The sequence below is a fragment of the Sylvia atricapilla genome, chromosome 3, assembly GCF_009819655.1.
Source record: "Sylvia atricapilla isolate bSylAtr1 chromosome 3, bSylAtr1.pri, whole genome shotgun sequence".
Classification (NCBI taxonomy): Eukaryota; Metazoa; Chordata; class Aves; order Passeriformes; family Sylviidae; genus Sylvia; species Sylvia atricapilla.
Genome location: NC_089142.1, coordinates 3,474,330 through 3,500,694, shown reverse-complemented (window position 1 = coordinate 3,500,694; position 26,365 = coordinate 3,474,330). Strand labels below are relative to the sequence as shown.

Sequence of the window (26,365 nt, the reverse complement as noted above, 5' to 3'; positions counted from 1 at the left end):
CAAAGAAATTACAAAGAAATTCAGGAGTCAAGTTTGTAAATAAACTTCTAATACCCAATAATATAATTTGGATTTAGGCATGAAAAGATCTTCTCAAATACGTGACTTTAGGTGAAACAAAGGCCTGTGCAAGAACTGAAGATGCAACTCAAACTTTTTTCACCCTCCAGGCCAACATCTTGAACACTGGAGTTTGTTGAAAATAACATCACACTTCTAGGAACTGAATATGAAAAGAAATACTTTCTTTTCTTTCCTTTTGAGGTAGGAAGCCTCTCATTCTGAGTCCTCACTCAAAAAGATCCTTCTGCTTGAAGCAAAACTAACGTGACAAACCTTGGGATGGGAGACTGTAAAGTGAACCTTCACCTGAGACTTATGAGAACCTGATATGGAGCCAGACAAAATCATTCTTAGAAAAATACCTTCTTGGCAAATAAATGATGCCACAAGTCTGTGATGAGCTTCAGTTACTGTGCTGAAACCTTAATGTAGGTATAATTAATGAAGATTTCACTTCAGTACACCAGCCCCTTTGCTGGGCAGAAATTACAATCAAGTCTCCTGCTTTTGAATCACAGACTCGATATAATTTTTTCTCCTACAACTGCCTTTTTTTTTTATCATTTAATCTGGAATTTGCTTAAGGTGCTGTTCCAAATAGGAAGATTGTCTAAATTTCCATGGTGTCTTCATAAAAACAGCCATTGTGAGAACAAAACAGCCAAAACCAAAGACATCAAATGGAGATCAAAGTGGGGATCAGTAAAAGAAATTACTGTACACTGATAACATTGGGCAAGTCCCCAGCTGTTTTCTCCCAAGTCAGTGTCCAGACACTTTCATAGCACGAGCTGGAGTCTCTGGTCACAGTGAAGTCACTGGTGTTGATGAAGGGAGCTGTAAAGTTATCCACATTGTCCTGCAAAAGCCTGCGGAGCTGATGGGCAGAGATGTGCACTGAAACATCTGCAAAAGACATTAGAGAGCAGTGGATATCTCCATTTCCAGGAGAGCACATCTGCCTGCTCCTAGGAAAGGAAGGGGTTTCATTATTAGTGCAAAGCTGCCATGGTTCAAACCTCTGCAGCTGCCAAAAGAGTGAAATTTATTGGACCCTAAACACCAAAGAATCACAGAAGTATAGAATAGAATACAATAGAATAGAAGAATTTGGGCTGAAAAGGACCTTGAAAGGCCATCTAATCCCATCAATGAACTCCAGACTAGGTTGCTGAAAGCCCCATCCAACATGACCTCAAATATTTCCAGGGATGGGCAATCCACCACGTCTCTGGGCAATCTCTGTCACTGTTTCCCCAACCTCATCATAATTTTTTTTTTCCCTATGTTTAATCTGAAATCATCCACACTGTGTAATAACAACCCACCTGGCCTTGAGCACATCCAGGAATGGGGCAGCCAAAACTTCTCTGGCCATAAATTCTTCCCTTGGCTTCCTGCTCAGGAAATCCAGGTCCTGACCTGCATCTTCCCTTACCTGGTATCACTGTGTTGGCCAAGCGGATCTGGAAGGTTCCTCCAAGAGGTGGGGATGACTTCTGCAGCCTCTGGATGCTGAGGCTGACTCTCACATCCTCCGTGGAAACAGACAGGTGTCCATACTCCTTAGAGTCCTCCCCAAACACTGCACCTCTGTGGGACAGAGAGAGGGTCACAGAAAGTCACCAGCAGTGGAGACCCACACTCCTGAGTCCCATGTCACCCAACAGCTGAAGGACACCTATGGGAACAACATTCCTCAAGGATTTAAGGAGAAGATGACCAGAGCTCGAACAAAACTCGATAGTCGCAACTTCCAACTTCTGATCACTCTCTACAACCTCCTGAAAGGTGGCTGTAGTCAGGTGGGGGTTGATCTCTTTTTCCAGGCAGCAACTGACAGAATGAGAGGACACGGTCTCAAGCTGCACCAAGGGAAATACAAGTTGGGTGTTAGGAAAAAGTTTTATACAGAAAGAGTGATAAAGGACTGAAATGACCTGTGAAGGTGGTGAAGTCACCATCCCTGGATGTGTTTACAAAAAAATTGGATGTGGCACTCAGTGCCATGGTTTAGTTGAGGTGTTAGGACATGGGTTGGACTTGATGATCTTGAAGGTCCCTTCCAACCTAGTCATTCTGTGAATTATGCAGGCAACACACACTGCAGAAAATCATGGAAAATGATCTTTTTAAATTTATGATAGAAGAAATAATTTATCCACCATCAAGCACCAGGGAGTGCTACCCCAGTACTTGGGTTTCTAAAGAACCAGCTCAGTGCAGCCTGGACAGCATCTGCAACAGGAAACCAAAAAAAATTTCCTGCTTCACACTGTAATCTTCTCGAGCCTATTAAAATCTCAAGTCCCCTGAATCACAGGGAGAATTCATATTGTACAACAATTTAGGCTGGAAAAGACCCCTAAGACCGAGCCCAACCATTAACCTAGCATTACCATGTCCATTGTTAAACCATGCCCCCACGTCTCTATTGGAGCAATTCAAGATTACCCCAAGTCCAATTTCTAAAAGTTAAAACGCCTTTTCTCCTTCGCCACGAAAATTCTCGTGTTTCAAAGGAAAAGGAGCCTCTTTGTGGTACAACGATGCCATCGTGTGTTAAGTGTCTGGATAACAAGTGGCTTCTGCAGAGCAAATTTCCACAAAACAAAACTGAAAAGGATCACTAAGCCCTTTGTACGGCTGGTAGAAGATTTTAGCCACTATTCCTGTTCTGACAGGAGTAGGAGTTAGATGGGATTAAATCATAGCCTGTGTTCAGAGAAGAGATAGGTTTATTTTGAAGACGTCCAAAGACAGTGCTCAGCCCACCCATTTTTAAAGCTTGTGCTGATTCCTGCTTTTCTCTGATACCTTCCTCTGTGAGATGGAAAAGCCCACTTGTGCCAAGCACCTTTTTTAATCCTGGTGGGAGGTATTATGATCAAACCGCCTCCTAATTTTCTTTATTATTTTAATTTTTATTTTATTTTTTTTTAATTAGCTAAACAGGTGCAGCTTCTTAAATCTTCCTCTCCTAGGCATTTTCCTCAGCTCCATGGTGATATTCATGGCATTTTTTCCCCGTTTTTTTCTAAATTTATTGGAAAAATACAGCCATCAATGCTAATTGCAGCATTCCAATGTCAGTCTTCAGGCTCCACCCAGGAGTAAAAATTTTCCCTCTTCCTATTAGTTACACCTCTGGTTACACATCTCAACCACCACAAACATCCCCTTGTTTGGGGAATGGCAACATTCCTGCCCTTACCCTTGGTGGTTTATGTTAAGATACTACATTTGGCTCAGCTGGATACAATCCAACTTTTACAGGACTTATTTTCTGCCAGTACAAACCTTTAATGTTACAGTCTCTGATCTAGTTATAGCCCACAGCTCTGATTCCTCTGCTGTTGTTGGGAGGAACAAAAACCTCATCTCAGCAAACAAGGACACCCAAGGTGGACTTCAGTGCCTAATGTGTGGAACTGGTGTCATTAACGATGTTTTGGAGAAACCTCTGGATGATCTTCATCCACTGCTCCAGAAGGGCTTAGATTTCCTTCCAATCCCCCATCCCACCTTGGGGACACACGGATATCTGACACCCCAAGTTATCTCAATCTTCCTCAGCACCTCTTGTTTTCAGCAGCTGGGCCCAGGTGACAACCAGCTCCAGATACACTGGGGGAAGTGTAAGAGGTGTTAGAGGGTACTGAGATGAGCTACCCACTGTCCCCACCTTGGAGAGAGAAGGGGCAGACTGGCACCACAGCCAGACACACTCCAGGACACATTGTAGGTGGGAGGAGACCCCACCACAGACACTGCTTCAATTATCCTTCCCCCAGGCTGGGGGGGTTTGGGGTCTCTCTGAGAAACTGAAAGAAAAAAACACAAACATTTATTAGAGCAAGGAGAGCAAAGGTGACCATGCCCAAGGTATTGTCATTTCATAGCTGGAAACACCTGCTTAGGTTTTTTGGGTTTTGTTGTTGTTGTTGTTGGTTTGTTGTTGTTGTTGTTGGTTTGGGTTTGTTTTGTTTAAGTTATATTTCATAGAATTATTAAGGTTTGAAAAGGCCTCTAAAGCACACAGAGTCCAATTATCCTGCAGCACTGCCCAGGCCACCACTAACCCCTGTCCCCAGGTGCCACACCTACACATTTGTGAACCTTTCCAGGGATGGTGATTTCATCACAGTCTTACATTTGAAGAAACACATTTTCAAATAAACCAAGAATATTGATATTTTGTCAATTCCTTCCCGACTGCTGTCACGAAAAAAATAGGCATAAGTTCAAGAAAAAAACAGTATTTTTTGTACCTGTTGTGAAATTTCCCTTTGAAAAAGTTTCATTTGGCTTTATTGCTATAGATATAACAATATCCTGGGGGAAGAAAACCCAAAAGAAATGCTTTTACCAATCACAGCTCTGTCAGCAATGATGAGCTCATCAAGATAAAATGATCCAGGTGTTTCTTTTTGTAGCACTGGGCTCTGCAAGTCTATCTGATGCACAAATACTGGGGAATTCGCTGGGAGGTCCTGGAGAAGCACAGAGAGATTCACACACCTCCTCCAAAGGTTGGTGCAGGTAAATGTCCAGCTGGAAGACACCAAGGTTGGGACAAAAAAAAACAAATCTGAGGTGATTGTGAAGATTCCAGAGAATATCATGTACTGGTTTTGTAACTACTGGTATTTAGCACAAGCCACATGCTCAGTGGTTTGTGATCACTCACCATGTCCTTTTTGGGTTCCCCAGAGAGAGAAATGAGGACTTAAATCTCTGTTTATGTTTTCCCCTCTGAATCACTAGAGTGGGATATGGCAGTGACTATACCTGCTTTATTTTTGGCACAATACCACAGCAGCATCACTGACCTCAGTGGGGGTCCATCCAGAATTCAACCCCTCAGCTCTCTTCAAGTTCTTCAGACACTCCTGATTTTTTTTGAGTCTGCCTGCCCTGAGCTTTATGTCTGCTACCAAATGTTTTCTACTCATGGAATTTTAAGTGAATAATAAAAAAAAAAATTAAAAAAAAAAAAAAAGTAATCAAAGGCTACACCAATTTTCAAAGCTTTCAAAGGGTGGAGTAAAATAGTCAAGCAATTCTCTCTCTTACTGCAGAAAATCGACTGGGAAAGAAACTTGGGAATTTCTGCTCTCAAAATCTTCAAGTATGCCTGTGTGTCACTGAGGTGTTATAGGGCAAGTAGCAAGAAACATGGAAATTTACTCAGTGCATCCTCCAAAAAGGACGGAAACACATTCCAGCAATGCCTCTGTAGGGACAGAGCTTTTGTCAGATTACTCCAACTGACAGATTATTCCTATGTAAATAAGAACTTCCCTCCATTTTCCTGCTGCACCTTCTTACTATGGAAAATGTAATCTCTGATAATTGTAATTGTCTGGATACCTTTTCGAGTCGGTTTCATTGAAGTGCCATTGGCAGGTGAGGTTTCTCCTCACTGGACACGAAGAGACATTGGTGTAGGACACTGAGAGATGAAGGATATTGCTCATATGGCCTTTATGTGCAAAACACACCTGCAAAAATGGGGGAAAGATTTTCACAAATCAAAACACAGGTAATTTATACATAATGCAGATGGAAGATAAAGGGAGATACTCTATTTCAGTTCTGGTTTAACACTGAGTTGTTTGGCCTGGAGAAGAGAAGACTCTGGGGAGACCTTAAAGCCTCTTCCATTGTCTGAAGGGGCTCCAAGAGAGCAGGAGAGGGAATATGAGCTGTTTTGGCACCCAGGTGTGCCACAGCATGGCATCAAACTGACCCCTGGGGCTTCCCTGGAATTTTGAATCTATTCCTGCCAAAAGTAGGAGAAGATGAGCAGAGATTGGTCAGTAATGGACCACCAAACAATAAAGGATTTTTTGCTTTTGTCAAGAAATTGTTGTCTTCATCTCTTCCACCTTTCTCCAACACCATCCCACTTTTTCCCACTGCAAGGGTTGTATTCTCAGGAACAGTTAACATCCAGGTGTGTTAAACAATATCTACATCTCAGAGAGCCAAAACCACTCTCAAACCAAATAAAGGATTCTCTGCTCTGTGCTAAGACACAATGCTTGGTAGATTTGAGAGAATTGTGAGCTGACCAGATGACTATCTTGCTTTTGAGGCTCTGAGCATTCAGTGCTGCTCATTAAGAGCATCCACTCACTACTCACATGTGTGTATATAGTGAGGTCATATGTTGGTAGTGTTGATGGGGAAGTTTTCACCAGCTGGCTTGGTCTGTGGATGCTGAACCTCCCACAGAAAGGCTCTGTTCCACTGACAATGTGTCCTGTGGTGAAGATGTTCTTCAAATCTGACAGATATTAAATAAAATAAAAAAAAAAAAAAAAAAAAAAAAAGGAAATGAGAGGTTTCAAAGAGATTCAGAAGACACCAGTGCAGTCAAGATTCATGAAAATACAACAAGTAGGTATCCAGAAATTGTCAAACAATCTTATTCTAAGAATTCTCCTGCAAGAGTTCAAAAACTATTTGTACAACACTCTCGGGCACAGACTCCTGAGGTTGTCCTCTACAGGCCCAGGAGCTGGATTTGATGATCCTTGTGGGTCCCTTCCAATTCTGGATATTCTACCGCTATAATTATTATATTGATCATGTTGTTTTTAATGCATACACACAATAAATAGATTATAAACATGAATATGCACTTATACCCATTAAAAGTGTAAATTTACTGCCAGTAAAAGTTTAAAGAACTTTTATGTCATAAAAGCAGATCAATTCTCACAATAAATACTGTTTATTGGCCACAGAAGTTCTCTACCTTCTTTCTCAAAACCACAGTGAAAAATGATCTTAGCAGAAGTTGGCTCAGTTTCACATCCTACTGAAAGGAGTTCTTCTATTGCTGCTTGCACCTTTAAAAGAAATTAGAAAAGTGAAAAGAGTCAGTTACAATCATTTCAGCAGAAACTTTAACCCACACATCATCACTTCATTTTTCATCAGCCAGGGATCAGTGGCACAGCAGCTCTGATCAAGCAGGTTACCAAATATTAAAGGAATAAAAATGTTAAAGAATAATATAAGAAAATTTATCTCAACAGAGTGTAAACTTTCATGTCTGACAGCTTTCAGGGGTGTGAGACATCCTCAGTCTAAGGACTGTCATGGAGCCATAGTTCAGGGTCACTTTATTGTTGACAAATTGCCCCATCAAGAGACTATGAGCTGTAGAAGAAGCCAGAGCCATAAAACACACATCTGGCCTTAGAGAAGGAGTCCAGGAATCCAGATCAATGAAAGTCCAAAATATCTGGATATTGTGATAAGTTCAGAATACATCTGGGAGTCAACACTCAAAAAAAAAAAAAAAAAAATCTAAAAATCCCTTTGTATGACATTCTCAGAGAAAAAAAATCATCTATATCTCTACAGCACATAAAGTTTATCTCAGCTTCTGTGCCAAATCTTTACTTCTGTCAAGCACCAGAGCTCCACCAATTCCACCTCAGCAGAGGACCCTGTGTCTGTGTTTAATGGCACCTACCTGGTGAGCTGTAGCATTTGTGGGGATCATTCTCAGCGTGTTGTTCCAGGAGATGCTGAAATAACCTGTACCAGACACAGTCAACATCTGGTGAAAAAGAGAAGCAAATCAAGAATTGAAAACAGATGCAAACTGCATGAGACAGACACACTTCAAACCTGGCATCTTCTACTGAGGAGGATTTTACAGCCAGGATTTTGCCTTTTTAAGCCTATGTGAGCCAGGGATCCCTTCCAAGAGTCATTTCAGCTACTCCCAAAATGCCCTTGTCCTACAAGGAACAGAATTCTTACATTAACAGAACAAGATATAAATGACCTATGCAGCTGCAATTGGTCCCTAAAGCTCCTGACCTGCAGGAGTTTAACCATTAGGAAAAACACTTCTCTCATTCCTAAGTGTTTACACACACCCACTAATGTATGTAAAAACCACAGACAACTTCAGCTCACGATGATCTGTTCTCATCAGATGTCTCAGGAGGTTGAAAACAAGGTGGAAACACACAATTTTTTCACATCTAGCACCCACAGGGCAGTTGCAGACAGCACTGACCTGCACTTCTGGAAGATGCAAGGCACGAGCCCGAATTTCGTGCCTCTCAGTGTAGTAGTTGTTCACCACACGAGGGTCCAGCCACGTGTTGTGGATCTGGACTCCAACTCTCATCCCCTTGCTGGGTGTCTCTGAATGATGCAGTGCTTCCAGGTAGTACCTTGAACCAGCAGTTAGCTCAAATTTCTGGGATTTTGGCTGCCAAAGTTCGCTCCAGTTCTTCACCCAGTTCTCAGACCAGTCCGAATTGCCAGCAGGGAGAGAAGCAATTCTCACCTGTGTGCAGAGCAACCAAATCACAGAACCACAGAATGGTTTGGGCTGGAAGGGACATCAAAAACCATTTCATTCCCATGGGCAGGGACACCTTCCACTATCCCAGGCTACTCCAAGCCCTGTCCAACCTGGCCTTGAACACTTCCAGGGATCCAGGGGCAACATTTCTGGGCAACATTTGCCAAGGCCTCACCACCCACCCAGGGAAGAATTTCTTCTCAATATCCAATATAAACCTACTCTTTTTTGGTTTGAAGCCATTTATCCAGTTTAGTGATATTTTTCCAGCCACAAATAACATTTAGTCCAATGCCACAGTCCAAAAAAAACAAAACAAAACAAAACAAAAACAAAACAAAACAAAAAATTAGTGTTTATAACTGATAGCCATGGGTTGATGGTTCACAAATTCCTTCCTATTATATAGGGGGAAAGCCACGATTTCAAAGAACTTTGGTTTAAGGTTCAATACCCTAAAGAAGATAATTCCTAGGGCTTATGCTAGCACTAATAACAGCTCCCCAGATAACTGTCCATGGATGGCTTCAGTTCAGACAGAAATGTTCTGAACTAACAAAAAATATCTTCTGGAAAAGACAGCCATTTACTCTGGTTGCAACAGTGGGGTTTTTTTATGAGCTATATAATGGACAGGGCTGATGTAAAACATAAAAAGTAATCACACAAATTTGACTCTGCAATAGACTCAAAAGAGACAATAAACCAATCCATTGGGGAAATTCCAGCTTGTCATCACATTAATTAAAACCCTTTTCATCCTCATTTTTCCTTTTCATTTCCTCTCATTTTTCTCTAGCAAGAATAATACCTTCTGTTTTGGATCTTGGGACAAACTGAAGTAGAGAGATGCCTGACCATCTGCCTGAATCCAGAAGGTGTAATTGTTGGTCTGAGGAGCCACAAAAAATCCACGGAGTCTGGAGCTGAGCAAAAATAGAACATCCATAATAAACAAAAGAGTTACAGCAAAAAAAAAAAAAAAACAAAACCACTCAAAACAAACCATTCCCACACCCCACCTTCACATGTACACTGAGTAAGAAGAAAACATCTTTAAACCACTTTAACAAAAAAACCCTTGCTATTCTAAAGCTGAAATAACCTCAGAATGACCCAATTTCACATTAAATGTCAATTATGCTTTACAAAAGTTTCAAAAAGGAAAGAAAAAACAGCCCCATGAAACTAAGTATGATTTTGTTGGTGGCCACTTCAGTGCATTTCTTCTCAAACAAAATCTTAAACCCTGAACATGCAGGAATAAGCCAAAACCACACTCAGAACCAAACAACAAAAACAGACCAGTGGTAGAAAAATGTAAGAATTCATGCACATTGCAGTTTTTTAAGGTCATATCTGAAGAGGCAATGGGAATCAACACAATTCAGGAATTTCTGTATTTGCATTAACTCCACCTTTGCTGCCAACATCAGCTGCCAACCTCCCCCTCCACATCTGGCCAGAGCTCCAGCCCAAAATAGCCTCAAATTGGAGCTCCTTCTACTTTCAGAGCAATTTTTTATGGTTTTTCAGCATATCTAGGCCAGGTAGAGCAAAAATACTTAGGGAAAGCAAAAGGAGGAAAAAATAAAGCACTTCACTGCATATTTTAAGCTTCAAAAGGACCTCGGAGCAAAGGGTTTGCTTTGATTTATAGGAGCTATGCAGTGAGGCTCTGCTATAAAGAGCTGTCAGGTGTTTTTGCTCCACCTTACACTGCTAAAGGTGATTGCCATGGCTCTGTCTCTTTTTAAGATCACTGAGTACCTGAAGGACTTCTTTGCCCCAGACAGAAACCTTACTGGGGAGCTGGCATTAGGTACAAACTGCCATCTGTATCCAGGGCCTGCTTCTGTCAGATCAGAGGCATCATCCCAGACTTCAAAGAGAAGCCCTCTGTTTCCTAGAAAGTTAAAACAAAAGTATTCTCAGCAGCAGCCAGCAGAAATCCCAGAGCACATGCTGGAATCAGTGCTGTAGGAGGCAGGCCAGAGAGAAAATTTTAATAATAAATTGGTTCTGTTTGTGGGGTATTTTGCAGTCTAAGGCAGAACACAGATCTCGCCACAGGGAATTTGTTTTACCTTGAAATTCTCCACCAGAAATAACAAAACTCTGAAGAGAGAAGAACTTCCAACCTGCTCACGTCTGCTCTTGCAGGAAAAGGCACTGAAATGACCCACAGTCAAAGTGAAGCCTCATTTTATGCACTGAAGTCTCCTTCTGCAATGCTCCACTCCAGGAGTGTCCCCAGAAGCCTCTGCAGTAACTCCAGTTCAGCCATCCTTTAAATATTATCCATGCCTTTCCCCCTCATTTTCCACAGCCATGCTCACCAGTCTCACCTTCCTCCCACCACCTCCTGTCTGCACGGGGTGGGCTGAGCTCTCCACCTTGGTTTTCCCGGCTACAGAATCACAGAATGGTTTGGAAGGGAGCATTTGAGTTTATCCAGTCCAACCTCCCACCACGAGCAGGGACATCTCCAACCAGAGCAGGTTGCTCAGAGCTGCACCCAAAGTGGCCTTGAATGTTTCCAGGGATGGAGCATCCACCACCTTTTGGGGCAAACTGTGCCATGGCCTCACCCCCTTCATTGTAAAAATAAATTCCTTCCTTGGAAATAATTTAAATAAACCATCTTTTAATTTAAAGCCATCACCCCCTGTCCTATTACTAATAAAAATCCCTAATAAATAAAAGTTTATCCCCATGTTTCTGGAAGCCCCCTTTAGGCACTGTGAGGGGCTCTCAGGTCTCCCTGGAGCCTTCTTTTCTCCAGGCTGGATAGCCCCAGCTCTCTCATCAGTCTTTCCTCACAGCAGAGGTGTTCCAGCCCTTGGAGTATTTGTAGCCCCCTTCCCTACCATCCCAAAAAAAAGTTACTTGATGTTGAAGCAGACAGTGTTTTGAAAAGCCCTGTTTCTTGGCAATCAAGAAACATCACCAAAGGGTTTCTGCCCTGAATTTCTGTGTGGTTTTGCTTATCTGGAGCTTCAGGAACACCTCACCTGGCTGGGGGGCACCAAGTCTCCTGCCCTGGCCAACAGGCTCCGTGGTGCATCTGATTTCCCGGGGAGACACGTGCTGGACTTTACAGGGAACACCTGCCAGCAGGGAAAGGAGACAAATGTGCAGTGGGAGACTTGGAAACACAGCTGAGCTGCAGCATAAACACGTCTCAGAGTCATGGAATGGTTTGGGTAGGAAGAGAACTTACAAACATGTAGCTCCAAGCACCTTTCTATGGACAGAGTCACCTTCCACTAGATCAGGTTGCTCGGTTGGAGCTCCTTTAGGTGGTGGAAAGTGCTCCAAGGTCTCCTTGGAGCTTTATTTTCCCCAGTCTGAACAGCCCCATCTCTCTCAGCCTTTCCTTATGGCATAGGTGTTCTATCCCTGTAATCATTTTGTGTCCCCTCCTCTGGATTCATTCCAACAGGTTCATGATTTTCCTGGTCAGGAAATTCATCCTGACCCTGGATTGTAGAGATGCAATTCCCACACCAAGCAAATGCTTCTATATAAGGGAAAAAGTTTCAGCTTATCTAAACATATAAGAAAGCCAAACTAGAAAGTTCTGTGACCTTTTCTTTTGCATTGGCTCAGTGCCAACACAGAAGAACTGACTGGGTTTTAGAAATGTATTTCAAAGCCTATTGCCAATTTTATTGGGTAAGGTGCCAAACAGCCCACCTAAAATATGAAGTATTTAAGAAAAGGCACAAAGGAACTCCAGGGCTTTTTAGGGTGTCTTAGCAGGGTGTCAAGGGCTTCTCTGACACCTGTGCTTGGCTTTCTATTTTGTTTCTGTAATTTATTTTTTTCATTTATTAAACCTTCTACTTTTGCAAAACACAGCAGAAGAGCAGTCTCTCTAATTATTTTAAACCAATCTGCAAGGGCTGGACCCTCAGGGGTTAGATACATTTACAGGAGGCTCATAACACTCTGGCCAGGTGTTTATTTGTATCACTGGATGTGGTACTCGGGGTGGAGTCTGAGTAGAGAGGCAGAAACCCTCCCATCTACCTTATCCCAAAAGGGATCAGCATTTTAACACAAGCCTGGGCTGGTACTTCCAGCAAAGAGAGGAGTTCATGCCCACAATCTGAATAACTGGACCTTCCTGGAGGTGAGCCCTACAATTCCCACACTAGTATCCCTGAACATCTCTTGGGTTTTGCAGTCAGGGCCGAAGTGTATTTTAAAAAATAAAACTCACACGTTTCTGCTCTTACCTGCAGCAGTGACCTGCACTGGCTCCTCAAAGAAATCCCCAGTGACAGTGAGGTCAGTGCCCCCAGCCAGGCTCCCTCCAGCTGGGAACACAGAGAATATCTCTGCAGGGGTAGGAAAAGAGGGATCTGAGCACAAGCCTGGCAGAGGTTAATCCAGCCCCATTTCTGGGAAAGCCTGCAGTGCACTGGCACTGCTTCCAGCCAGAGCAGGCTCTTGTGAATGAAACCAGCCTCTCACTGATCCCTGGTTTTTGGCAGCCTCTGGGATGACGCTAGGAATGAACAGTATGGATAAATTGGCCACATGACAGGGGGAACACTGCAGTGCTTGGGCTGTTACTTAGCAGTGGCTGCGTCTGCCATGCTCAGATTGCAAACTGCTCTATTCTGTGCTACCGAGGATCTCCAGGGAAAAATAAAAAAAGCAGAATTAAAACTATTTTAATCCTGTTGACCTTCTCTGACTCGTGTCTCAATTTAGTCCTTAGGTTTAAATGTTACCACTCTTTCCAGTCATCCCTCAGCCTTCAAGGACAAATGGAGGGAGCTGAATATCTGAATGTCCACATCATGACCATGAGATCTTTTCAGGATTTTATCAGTTACGGGTGTGCCATTCCACAGGAAAACTATTTTTGTTTTTGATGACAGTTACCCACTTTGCACTCATATTGGAGCTTAACCACCCAGTTCTACATTTATAGCTCTGAAAAAAAAAATACTAATTAGAAAAAGATGAGAAATTTTGGTCTATACCTGCACCTTTTTTGTCAATTCATCTGATATTTAATTTTACAGTGCTGACTACTGATTAGCACAGCACTGTCTACTGGACTGATCCAGCAGACCTTTCTGCTCATGCTTTGCCCACAGCCAACTTCATGCATGGTTATTTCATTTTACTCTTCTTTAAATTGTATATAAAGACATAAAATTATCCTTTTTTGAGAGAGAATTGTCTACAAAACACCTTGAAACATCCTTTGCAGGTTATTTTTAATGTATCTTAAGTAGTGTTTTTAACTCATGGTGCAGCACCCTGCCATTCACCACTTATCCAGAACTCATTTCTTGGAGCAGCTGAACATCACCTCCTCCCTGAAGCTAGGGTGGGAGTTCTCATCCTGAGTTCTGCATTTTCAAAGTTTCAGCCCCACCAAACACAGGGGGAAAGTTTCTCTATGAGCAACACCTCGACTCTGTAACTGATCTGACAGGACAAGGAACAGCACACATAAATCTGGTTGTCTTGTCATTTTTGATCTGCAGCTTTTTGCTTAGTGAAGCCCCTGCCAGAGGAGAGGAACACTAAACTGAGGACAGGACAGGATTACATCCCTGGGGGAAGCAGCAGTGAGAGGTTTTTGCTTGTGTCACGTTGGGACAGATGGGAGACAGGACCAGTGAGGTGGATCAGTGAATACCTGGATGAGTCTGATACAGGAAAAGCTCTTGTTTGGCACTGATGAGCCAAGCACCTTTGTGCACTGCTGACCTGCAAGAGAGAAAATGCCTGAGAGATCCTGGAAAATAAAAAGCAGACCTTCATTTGGCAGGGCTGAATACTCCAGAGGAACAGTGGAACATTTTTGCAAGCTCCAACTCCTTTCACCAGCACATTGAGGCATTGATTCATGAGAGCCCATTACATTGCTGAAACACTTTATTAGAAGTACTAACACATTGTAAAGTGTGTTTTGACATGGTCAGAACCTGTTTTCACCTCCTTTTATGGTTAAATTCTTTCCCATTTGGATGAATAGTTAAAAGCACTGTGAAATGATTAAATTCAGCTAGATTTAACAGATCACAGAATGGTTTGGTGGGAAGGGATGTTAAAGAAAATCCAGTTCTACCCCCTGCCATGAGTAGGGACACCTTCCACTGTCCCAGGTTGCTCCAAGCCCCATCCAACCTGGCCTTGGACACTTCCAGGGATCCAGGGGCAGCCACAGCTTCTCTGGGAAACCTGTGCCAGAGCCTCACTACCCTCACAGGGAAGGATTTCTCCCTAATATCCCATCTGAATCCATCCTCCTTCAGCCATTCCTCCTTGTCCAAAACAAGATATCTTATGTTTTGGACACTGAAGGTAAAGTATAATCAATCCACCAGTGTGGAAATGCTTTTGGAGGAAAATTCCCCCTTTTCTTTCCCAGTCAGACAACCATCATATCAATATAACAAAACCTTATTTCTAAGCAATGAAATGCATGATTCAGGAAAAGCATTTTTCACTCATCCTGGAGTCTAATGCAGCTATGTCTCTGTGCAAAACCACAGAAGAAGAGAGAAATTATTATTTTACTCACTTTCCTTTGTTAAACACCGAGAAGCTGACATTGTGGGACCCTGGGGGAGAGAAAATTGATAATGCTTTAAGGGAGAAGGATGGAGTAAATCCTACCAATTTTTGTCCTGCTTCCCTGGGCTTCGTTCTCCCTTCCTTGCACTTTCCTTACAACAGTAAGGAAAGTCTATTTTACATATTTAGCTCACAATATCTTTCCCAAACAGGAAGGCTGGTGCTCAAAGCCACCACAAGAAATGAGAAACTTCTTCAGAGTGCTTGGAAGTGAGGAAAAATGAAAGGGACCTCCCCTCTGCTGTTGGAGAGACTGTGAATAGAAGGGAACACCCAATTTGTCCCTCTAATCAAGCACTAAAGGGAAGGTCCATCACAGACAAGAAGGATTAAAGTAGGAAAATAAGCAAGGGCCCCAAATCACACTGTTGGGTGTCAGCAGTGCCCACATCACATCCTGGTTTCCCTTCATGCTCCCCCAGACTGTTCAGAGGACACAAACCACAGCAGGGGCTGTGCTGAAGTCTGCCAAGCCTGGAGATGAAGCTGCTTTTATGGACTCAGCCACATTCCAGCTCTGGGGACAGAACTCAAACTCATGACAGACACCCTCCTCCCTCCATCCTCTGGAGTTGCAGGAAGGACAGAAATCCAAGGGTTTTACCCCTTTTCACCAACCTATGTGGTTCCCTTCCACCCGGCACTGCAAAGTCCCCACTCCATCCTTCACCTGAAGAGGGTAACTGTGGAGAGACAAAGGACTTCACTGAGCCTTGGGAGCAAAAAATATGTAAAATATAGTAGAATCAACTAACCAATAGAAGATGTGGGCTTGTACACTCAAGATGATCATGGTTTTCTGTAATTAGAAACATGGGAGTGAAGCAGATGGGATGGGAGAGGTACAACCCATCTTCCCACTAATGATCAAGAGTTCAGCAGCTTAGGAGGATGTCTCCCAGCAGCAGGGCTCCAGCTTGACTCCTTTACACCTGTTTCCAGAAGCTGATGCTGTTGGTGGCCTTTCAGAACCCCCCCAAAATAACCAACTGAGCAGGGACAAATGCAGGCACAAGGGGAAGGGTGAATAGGACAAAAATGTTTCCCCTCTATTTGCTCTTCTGCAGGTTCCTAAACTGAGAATGAGCAGGTGAACAATTTAAACAGATGTGCTGGCACTGCCTCAACCCTCTGGAATTGTGGAATGACAATTCCCATCATTAGGTCACATTTACATTTACGTGGTTGAAGCTGCAGAAAGCCAGTAACCCTCACCCCTAAATCCCAGACCATAACTCCCCAGGGTCTCTCTCCATTTTTAGCCAAAGCAGAAGAGTTTCTCCAGAAGCCACAAATATTTTTGTGCACAAGCTGTGCTGAACCCTTGCACCAACACAAACCCAAAGTAAACAAGAACTGACCTGCTTCCAGCTCTCCTGTCAGCAAAAGAGCAGAGACTGATCCATCCATCTCCTGATGTAAGGACAGCTGGCCTGGGGAAAAAAAAAATAAAAAAAAAAAAGAGGAAAGATGTGATGTGATGCAGATGAAAACCTGATCCTGTTAAATTTTCCCAAAGGACAAGAATTTCCCCCCACTTGTATCTAACATTCATTAATCTTCTAGAAAATGGGACAAGCCCTAATCTCTCATCTCTGCACCTGCAAACTGCATTCCCCAAATACTGTGGGAACTGCAGCTCTGTGGGAGTGCAGCAGGGCCCTCTTGGAGACACCTCATGCCAGCTCTGAATGATCCAATCCCTCCTGAGGGCAAGGCTGAACTCCAGGAGGGCAATACCCACCCACACCTTCCAAATCAGCAGGCAACATCAACTACAGCAAGTACAATCAAGATGCAGCTCAGACATTTCTTTATTTCATTGAGGAAAAACACTACAAACAACTTCCAGCATAAATCACCCAAGCTCCTAATAAAAAATTTAAATGTCTGTTCCTTAAGGATCAATATGGGACAACTTCCACTGGAGAGGAGGAAGAAGGTGGGAGGAATAAATTCAGAGTAATCAGCAGAATAAGCAAAAGCTGGCAATGATTCCTTGAGAATTAACAGGCAATTAAAGGAGATAGGTAATTAAAACCTGTAATGGAAACATTTTGTGATGACCCATCCCTCCCATTGCAGTTTCTTATGGCTCATGTTTCAGAATGAAGTTTTATGAGGTTTTTTCTAAAAGAGCTTGCTTTTATTAATACAGGTGGCTGATATTGAGAACCTTTCCTTTTACAGAAGTTTAAAAAAAATCAGTTCTGCCAAATGTTTGTTCAGCATCACTGGAGCAGTGCATCCCATACAGAGCATGGGAAAAGGTGCAGAACACACTTGAAAGTATAAAAACCCTTTTTTTGCTCCAAATCCTGAATCAGCATGACTGAGTGACAGACTGCTCTGGTCAAGTCCAAGTCCCCACCTGGTACCTATTTCCTAACACACCAAAAATGGGCAAATTATTCATGTGGAGCTACAAAGGGAACCTGTCTGGTATGCTGGGATCTTGAGGCCATTTCCTTTTGGAGAGGTTGAGCTGTAAATGAGTAATCTGGCAGCAGAGCACTGCAGGCACATCCAGCCTGCACTCAGACAGAGCAGCCTTTCTTCCCTCTGATCAAAGGTTCCAGGGCTCCACCAGAGGCAGGTGAAACAATAATTGATACCAAACAAAGGATGCTGATGTGCACAGTGTAAGCATGGCATGGCAGGAATCTGCACTGGACTTTCCTTCACACCAGTGAGGAGTTTAATCACTTAGCAAGGGACATTTCCAATCAGTTTGAGAAGTCATTAAAAAGAGTCTCATTGTTAAATATCTGCTGCTTCAATTAAAATTTTTAACCACCAAGAATATATGTCTTTCCTGGCTCCTGAAATGAGCCTTAAACCATCAGCAGAGTAACTATGGATTAACAGTTTATCTTTAAAATACTTACCTGGGCTTAGTTCTTTGCTGCCATTGGCACAGAAATCATAAATTAACATTTGATAATACATCCATACATATGGAAATACAGATGACACACAGCAGGACAGTGTTGATGCTCGTTTTGTATCCACTGCATTTAAAGGGGCTGCTGTCCTAAAATAAGGGTTTTTTTAAAAATCTACCAGCTTTTCTCTGTTGCACGTAATCACAGAAGCAACATTAAAACATTCGACCCTCTCAGAACAAGGAAACAAACACAGAGTGTTTAAAACTGTGAACAACAAAGCCTTTTGTCTCAAAATACTTCTCTTTAGTCTCCTGGTTCACCAGAGCATCTGCTTCAAACTAATAGATTTTTTCAAAAAAAAAAAAAAAAGTAAATGGAAAGGGGAAAATTTATTTAACTTTTCGACTCTGACATTATTTTAATTAGTTAAATTTTAATTTGCTAGCCAAAATAAAATCTACAGCAGCCAGCTGCAATTACAGTACAATTCACACTGAGCTGTGATTGACTGTGCTGCCAGTAAACAAACCAACCAGCTTAATGGACCAGTTGCAATTAGATTAACAAAGTTTGCTGGAGCCCAACTCATGAGCTGCAATAAACCACAAAGGAAGTAAATGGCAATTCTGGGCCAACTGGTTGCAATTTATTGCTGTCGAGGAGGCTGATGGAAGAAATGCCAATTTACAGGGACTGCAGCAGATAGCTGAGAGTTCATAATTACCCATCAATATAATCCACGTTGAAGTCCAGGGTCTCGTATCTCCCAGCAATTGTCTTCCCATGAATCTTTATTAAATTTCCTGTTTAAGAGAAAATGGAAATTGAAGAGAGTCTTTTAAAAGCAGAGAACTGGTTTGCAGATTTTCTGAGCTGAACAAAAGGAACTTGTGGTCTTTGTGAATTTTTCAGGGGTTTCTGCACTGAATGTACTCCTAGCTTCTACCATGGCTCAAGATGATTTCGTACTTAATTCACTTTTCTAAAAGCACATGTCTTTGTTTCCCAGCAAAAAGGCCCAAATTCATGCGAAATTTTTTTGCAGATCTGTATTTGCACAGAGCTGACAATTTTTCCTCAACTGTTTTGTTAACTAAAGCCCACTTTCTAACCCAATTCTGCTGTAAAACCTCATGAGACAACCAAAATCACAAAATTTGTACACCAGACAGGGTGAAGGTCTAAAGAAGGACCTTGGCATATCCATGGCCAGATTTTTCTCCTGCTCTTCACTCACACTGGGAGGTGAAACATCCATTCAGCTAACACACAGAAACCTCCATACTGACACCTTAAAGGCAGGAGAATCTAGAGCTGAACTACACCTGAAAACAGCTGGAAATTAGGGATTAATTTAGATTGAATTGCATCTGTGTGGAATAATCACCCATGTGACTGTCTGAACTCTTGAGAGACCAAAATCTTTTGATTAATCTTGACTTTGAGGATCAAATTTTCAATTTTCTCTAAAGAAACCTGGAAATACAGAAATAATGGAAATAGGGCAAGGGGGAAAACCTGCCGTATCCCAGTTAATTTTTCAGACCAAAATCAGTGAATGGCTTTTTATGTAACTTTAAAGTCTGTGCTAAAACCCCAATAAGCAAAAGGTCTGTATGGCATTACAGATTAAAGAAAGGTCCCCTACCTGGGGTGCCAGATGATGGATTAATTTGGTAAACCACAGGTGTCTGCTCAGCTGAGAACTGCAAAGGGAAATTTGCAGTGAAATGTCAGCTATTTCTGCAGCAGTCCAACCCCAGCTGACAGTGCATTGCTCACAGCCCAGCCAGCAGCTGCATTTCAGAGACTCACACCCCGCCTCTGATCTTTGAAGCAGAGTCCTGCTCTGAAGGGAGTAAAGAGAATTATTCCCTTCTTATCCCCTCTCCATTCAGAATCTGGGTTAGTGATGTTTTTACATCTTCTTTTGTGCCTGAATTACCCACCCTGGCTCGATCCAATGTCAGAAGACACAGTTTAATACACTATCAAATTTCTAAGTCATGCTTTAGCTGAAGTTAAAACTTGCATTTTATCTTGAATGGTATGACACCACTTTTCTTCCCAACAGTATATCCTTTAGGACAGTTTCATCATCATAGATGTGAAATACTTCAGCCACTCCTTGGCAAGTTTGTTGGGTGCCTTAAGGCAGTGGAGCAAAGACTTTGTCTTGGCCTATCTTACAGCAATACAATTCAGATTTTTTTGGGGAAAAGAGCACCTTTACCTCTGAGGAAAAAAAACTTGAAAATCATCAAGTCCAACCATTAACCCAACACTGATGAATCCAGTAAGACATATCCCCAAATGCCACATCACCATGGCTTTTCAATCCCTCCAGGGCTGGTGATTCCACCACTTGCCTGGTGCGTGACAATCCTTTGGGGAAGAAACTTTCCCTAATATCCAATCCAAACCTCCTCTGGTGCAACCTGAGGCAATTTTCTCATTCTGTATCTTGTGTCCTGGGAGGAGAGGACAATCTCCATCTGGCTGCATCCTCCTGTCAAGGAGTTGTGGAGAATGAAAAGGTCCCCCCTGAGCTCCTTTTCTCCAGGCTGAGCCCCCAAAGCTCTCTCATTAAATGTGTGCTTCAGACCCTTCTCCATCCTTTTTGGACATTCTCATCCTTCCCACCTCCTTTATGAGCCCCCTCATGTCTTCACTGGCACTTACAGATGCTGCTCACAGCCCAATAAATATAATAAAAAATTAACTTGTTTCATTAATTCAATTAGACCATTGCATATTTCCCTAAACTTTCCTTGAAGGCCATTCCCTCTCAGCGCTCAGCCTTTGCCTTCCCTCCTACTCCTGCTCATGTTAAAAATCAGTGAGCAGCCAGCAATGGCAACTTCTGGGGAGCAAAAGCAGCACCACAGCGGGCTGAAGAAGATGTTGAGAAAGAATCCAAAAGCAGTATAAAATTGGGGCCACTGGCTGACACAGTGACACTCGTGAGCTACTCAGACTTGTTGCTGCCTGCAGCAGCTTTTCCAATCTAATGCAGAGGCAAAATTAATTTTTAATACCCGTAGCTCCCGGGGCCCAGCCCCGAAACAAAGAGACACATTGTGGTTTATTTAGCTTGGAATGTGCCTCATTAACAGCATCCCCTGGTGATTTTTCATCAGCTCTCTAAGCTAGCTGAACCACCCAATGACTCTTCAGCTTTAATGTGCAATTTTCTGAAAAGGCTGGGGGTTTTGTTCAAAGTTAGCACAGAGGTGGGATGTGACTTCCAAACACACCGGGCCTCATCCCAAAGCACAGTCATGGTTAAGGATTCTGCTCTGCAAGAGATCACAGAATCCCAGAATGGTTTGGGTTGGAAGGGACCTCGAAGGCCTTCTCATTCCACACCTCTGCCATGGGCAGGGACACCTTCCACCATCCCAGATTGCTCCAAACCCTGTCAAACCTGGGCTGGAACACTTCCAGGGATGGGGCAGCCTGTGCCAGAGCCTCACATTAAACAGTTTTTTTCTAACATCCAATCTAAACCGACTCTCTTTCAGTTTGAAGCTATTTCCCCTGGCTCTGTCTCTAACATGCCTTAGCAAAAAGCATCTCCCCATCTTTCTTTAGCTTAGGGCTGGAATTGAATGGTCTTAGAGGCCCCTTCCAATCTAAACCATTCCATGATTCCATCCATTTCAATGCATTTCCTGTGACACCATGTTGAAGCTTCACTCCCTTCAGTATCCTGGGTTCTTCATCCTCACTTCTGCCCTTGCTTGGTGATTACCTTGAAAGAATAGTTCTCTTTCTCCACCTCAGTCAAGTTGTTAATCACAAGTCCTTTAAAGATCACCTCCACGTAGTACAAACCCTCCTGGGGTGAAGACCTAGGTGGAAGAAAACATGTAATATTATATTATTTTTGTACAAATTATGTTTAGGAAATGCCAAGTCCTTCACAGAGTATCCATTCACAGCAAGTTCACTGAGACTTCCATAGAGCAAAAGAGTTTTACACTGTCAGCCCAAACTTCACACATATGAAGGGAAACTTAAAAATAACATTTTAAAAGAAAAGCAGAAGCACAGGAAGAAATCACATTAAGAGCAGAAGGTGATAGGACTGCATCAGAACTCTACCCAAAATTACTGTTAATGCAAAACACAAACATTGTCATTAGGCATGCACAGAAAATGATTGTTATTCATTAGTAATAAAATGACCCAGGGCTGCCTGGATCTGCCGGGCATCTTGATCCTGGTCCATAAATTAATGCTGCATCCTTGATTCACACAGCTTCCCAGCACAGCACCCAGCAGGATTAACTACCAGCCAAGTCATAGCAGCAAAATATGGAAGAATCCCATTAGGCTCCTCTTCAGACACCCCAGTCTTCCAGTTCAACCAGCTGTGTTAAAGTTATGACAGGACAGAAAACAGGCAGCTTAAACTGCCCAGCTACCAAATTTATTTCTTTTTCTATTCATAACCTCTCTCTATCACCTTAGACAGGTGAAGGACACCAAAAGTCTCCTTGGTACAGTCTCCTCCAAGATTTTCTTGAGAGTTTTGCTTCTGAGAGCTAAATGTCTACAAACCTTTGGAGGTCTGAGTCTGGACTGCCCAAGAAGCTTCTCTGTGACCCTCATGGCTCACCCTTGTGCTTCATGAATTTGAAGCAAGAATAAATCAAGCCAGGTTGGGAGGTTCTCAGTGAGGCCACAGTAGCAGCTGTAGGAATTCTTTCAACTCCCAAGCTGCCTGTGCAGGCACTGAAGGAAAATGAGGCTCCTGCAAGGTCTCACCCTCAGTGTAACTATGGATCATACCTTGTTCTGCACCTGACAGTGGGTAAGTCCAAGTCCAGAGGAGAGACATCACATGGCAGCCTGGGCAGGTCTGGATTCACCAGGGACACCTCCAGCTGGGATGCACTGGCTGGAGAGAGAGATTCTAGCTGGTGGGATGTTGAGCCTAAGCAAGAAAGAGTCAATCAGAAAAGCTCTGTGAGGAAAAGATCACTCCCAGCTGCACAACAAACATTTTTGAAGGGACAACCCACCTTCTCTGGGAATAATGCTTAGAGCCCTTGATCAGGCTCTTTAAAACCAGGTTTGTGTCATTTCATGTTGTGGTGGTTTAACCCCAGCTGCCAACTCAGCCTCACACAGCCACTCACTCCCTTTCTCCCCAGGGGGATGGGGAAGAGGATTGGAAGGGTAAAAACCAGTTCCCAAGCACTTCCACACATCTTTTCATTCCCCCTGCTGACTCTACCACTCCCCTGGGCAGTCTGTGCCAGCTACTGACCTTGCAGCTTCAGAACCAACTCTCTTCCCAAAGAATAAATATTCACCACAGTGGAAAAGCAGATCTAGCTTTGTACAGTAGGTTTTGGGCCCAAATGGACATCACTTATAATTTTCTGCGATTTTTACTCAGATCTCATGTTTATCATAAGAATTTTAAAAGGTCCAGCATCACAGGATGTATGAAGGGGGCAGATTTTTAGTTTTTCTCCAACAAAAGGGCAGGAGCAGGGAAGAAATTTCTATCACTATGTCTGAAAAAATAAACATTTTGACTTCTGTTCCTTAGAAATAAACCTACAGCACTTTCTTATAAAGTGATCATTTCAAGCTGATTTCATGCTATGAGCATCACAGCCCATGGCTCTCTTGGGTAGGGTTTGTTACTCCAACACAAACCTGAGAAGGGAGCTGATTATCTGGGATTGTTTTCCATCCCTGGGTGGAAAGGTCAGGTTGGAGGGAGGTTAGAGCAACCTGGAATAATGGGAGGTGTCCCTACCATGGCAGGGGGGAGGGTGGAACAAGATGATTTTAAAAATCCCTTTCAATCCAACTTTTCTATGATTCTATTTCAACACATACTTCATAAGAATTTAAAGCTCACCATCCAAAGTGATGGTAATCCATGTTCCTCCAGCAATGCTGCCCTCCTGGGGCTTGATGAGTGACCCTGAGGCTCTCCCTGCAAAAACAAACCAGCTCCATCAGGCTGAAGGGAAAAGCAAATGTCTAAAACACCTTGTTCAGGATGAGACACAGTGGTCTGAGAGCTGTATTCATGTTATCCCACCCTTTATTTAATTTCTCCTTCTCAGGCAGCCAAATTAATCAAGTTGCTCATCTTTTTACCCCCACCTCTCTCCCCCCTTTACAGTTCCCCTCAGGGAGGTGTTGATGCCATCAGGGTTTGGTGAACCAAGGTACAGCCTAAGCCTCGTGTCATCCTCAAGAATAAAAGATTATTAACTCCAAGTTTATGCCTTTATCTCTCAAAGAAATGTGTTTGCTGACTTCTGTGCACCCTACCAAAATTAAGGCTGCTTACAAAATATTCCTTTTTTTGGCTTCAAGACTGCCTGTCCAGTTATTTCCCTCTGAAGTCCTTTGGAAAGGCATACAGACATGGAAAAGAATTCCTCCTTCATGGTGTTAAGTCACCTACAACTTGCTATTCCATGTCTTTCATAAAGGTACCAAGTTCCTTAGATAATCTAGGATTTACTTTGGATACCCTCATTCTCTGAAGCTGAGAGATGAATCAGCATTCGGCTTCTTTTTATGCAGCCTCTGACCAGAATTTTCCAGAAGTCATTTTATAGTGATATCTAGTTTTCTGATTACCATTTTAGGAGATTTCCAACTTTTCAGCTGTGTTTGGATGCAATCTGATCAAACATCAGTATTGATCACTGAAGCCAACTATTGGACACTTCTGTATCATGAACCCTTAATATCAGCATGCAAAGAGTGACATGTTTATCATCAAGTGAACAAAAACAATAGGTATGATATTAACTCTGGTAGAACATAGAGAATTAAAAATTTATCTGGAAATCTCCTCTATGTCTATGGAAATAATGCCATGGAAAACCAACAATAAGTGTGGACAGTGTGCCACAGTCAATATCCCATAGTTTTCAACACTTTCAGAGGTTCTTCTCCACGTCTCACAGGCAGTCTGTATCCAACCCCCTCTGGATTTTACAGGTGTGGTTGGAGACAACACCTCTCCATCACCCACCTGCCAAGAATATCAGCCCAGCACTCAGCAGGAATGTTCTCCAAAGGTCCATCTTGAACACTGCATGAGGAATTCACAAGACTCTGGCTCCAGGACCTTCCCTGTGACTTTAAAACAAACCCAATCTGTATTCGTTCTCACTGCACACCTGTGAGAGCAACAGCTGTCTTCCAATAAATTAAAACTCTTCTAATAAATTGTACTCTTCCAATAAATTAAAAAGATAAACATTTGAGTAACACACTGCAAAGTGCACAGCTCAGAGTCCAGCACCCTGGTGCAAGTGAATGCTGCATTTCAAAGCAGGTGTAGAAAATATAATTTGAATTTTTTTTTTTTTTTTTTTTTTTTTTTTTTTTTTTTTTTTTTTTTTTTTTTTTTTTTTTTTTACTATTTCTGGCTCTACTAACCTTATTCAATTTGTTCTTCCTCCATTCCTGTGATGAGTGAAGTGCAGGGGCTCCATTACCAGCACAAGAGCTCCATCCCTGTGGCACCAGCTCGGCCACAGGTTTCAGGCTGGGGTTGTGTCAGTCATTCTGCCCAGGGCTGAAAGCCCCCAGACAAACCTCCAAAAAGGCTCAAATCCCGTCACAGACAGCTCAGAGCTGTCCATTGAGGGTGTTTAATTATTAACCTGAGCTACTTGCTGCTGTTAACTGTTTTGTTCCAAGAATTTAATAGCCATAACAAAAATAACCTGGGATTGTTCTCTCATTGGTATATGATTAGGTCCTCCAATAGGAGGACAATTAACCCATTTTATCCTCTTTTTTCCCTCCTACAACATGACAGCAACACTGTTTCTTGATATGCTGATATTCATCCTGGGACTGGTTTTCACAGCAAGTGAACTTCAATGCTCCCTTACATATTATTAATTCATTTTTTCCATGGTATTCCCAACAGCATCTGCTGGGAATTCTGCCCAAAGGGTGTTAAAAGCCATTATAATTTCTCAAGTGGCTTTAATCCTGCAGGTCTTTTTCCCTGTGGAATAGAGGACAGTGGACTTTCACAGGGTTATCATTCATGCCCTGGAGAGCCTTGGATGCTGGGAAGATGCAATCCAGCCTCCCTCAGACACTGAACAGCATCTCTGTCCTCAGCTCTGCCCTCCTCTGTTTGAAGCCCAGATGGATTTTGATGGAGTCCCTCAATGTGTTGCTGAGCCCCTGCCCTGGTATGGAAACCTTCAATGGAAGTTTCCACTGAAATTTGCAGGAAGTTCCCAGACCCCACATCATAACTGAGGTTTAATGAGTTACCACACACCAAACAGCAGCAGAATGTGCTCATGCTCTCACCTCAGCCCCAAAGGGAGGTGAAACAGGCTTGCTCAGGTTGCTCCTCAGCCTCAGTGGCACAAAGTCACGGGCAATCAACGCTCAGGGGAGCTCTGGAGCCCTGCCCAGCAGTGGAACCAGTTGTGCTTGGTTTATT

The 26,365-nt window shown here is 42.8% G+C and overlaps 1 protein-coding gene across 1 annotated transcript in view; it reads right to left on the bottom strand.

Annotated features, from left to right (window-relative positions):
* Positions 1 to 25,692, bottom strand: part of PKHD1 (PKHD1 ciliary IPT domain containing fibrocystin/polyductin) — a 171,822-nt gene extending 146,130 nt beyond the window's left edge. The window contains exons 1-25 of the mRNA XM_066316758.1: positions 25,333 to 25,692; positions 24,923 to 25,029; positions 23,786 to 23,863; positions 22,699 to 22,843; positions 21,656 to 21,755; positions 19,550 to 19,607; positions 18,625 to 18,704; positions 17,902 to 17,918; positions 16,375 to 16,446; positions 15,632 to 15,696; positions 14,961 to 15,000; positions 14,073 to 14,143; positions 12,649 to 12,750; positions 11,419 to 11,514; positions 10,175 to 10,310; positions 9,216 to 9,330; positions 8,111 to 8,386; positions 7,556 to 7,642; positions 6,830 to 6,923; positions 6,213 to 6,355; positions 5,437 to 5,567; positions 4,433 to 4,617; positions 3,749 to 3,887; positions 1,502 to 1,656; positions 785 to 969 (exon numbers count right to left, since the gene is read on the bottom strand). Coding sequence (XP_066172855.1) covers positions 785 to 969; positions 1,502 to 1,656; positions 3,749 to 3,887; positions 4,433 to 4,617; positions 5,437 to 5,567; positions 6,213 to 6,355; positions 6,830 to 6,923; positions 7,556 to 7,642; positions 8,111 to 8,386; positions 9,216 to 9,330; positions 10,175 to 10,310; positions 11,419 to 11,514; positions 12,649 to 12,750; positions 14,073 to 14,143; positions 14,961 to 15,000; positions 15,632 to 15,696; positions 16,375 to 16,446; positions 17,902 to 17,918; positions 18,625 to 18,704; positions 19,550 to 19,607; positions 21,656 to 21,755; positions 22,699 to 22,843; positions 23,786 to 23,863; positions 24,923 to 24,974 — 2,622 coding nt within the window. The 5' untranslated portion in view covers positions 24,975 to 25,029; positions 25,333 to 25,692. The remainder of the gene's footprint in view (positions 1 to 784; positions 970 to 1,501; positions 1,657 to 3,748; positions 3,888 to 4,432; positions 4,618 to 5,436; positions 5,568 to 6,212; positions 6,356 to 6,829; positions 6,924 to 7,555; positions 7,643 to 8,110; positions 8,387 to 9,215; positions 9,331 to 10,174; positions 10,311 to 11,418; positions 11,515 to 12,648; positions 12,751 to 14,072; positions 14,144 to 14,960; positions 15,001 to 15,631; positions 15,697 to 16,374; positions 16,447 to 17,901; positions 17,919 to 18,624; positions 18,705 to 19,549; positions 19,608 to 21,655; positions 21,756 to 22,698; positions 22,844 to 23,785; positions 23,864 to 24,922; positions 25,030 to 25,332) is intronic.
* Positions 25,693 to 26,365: the final 673 nt, after the last annotated feature.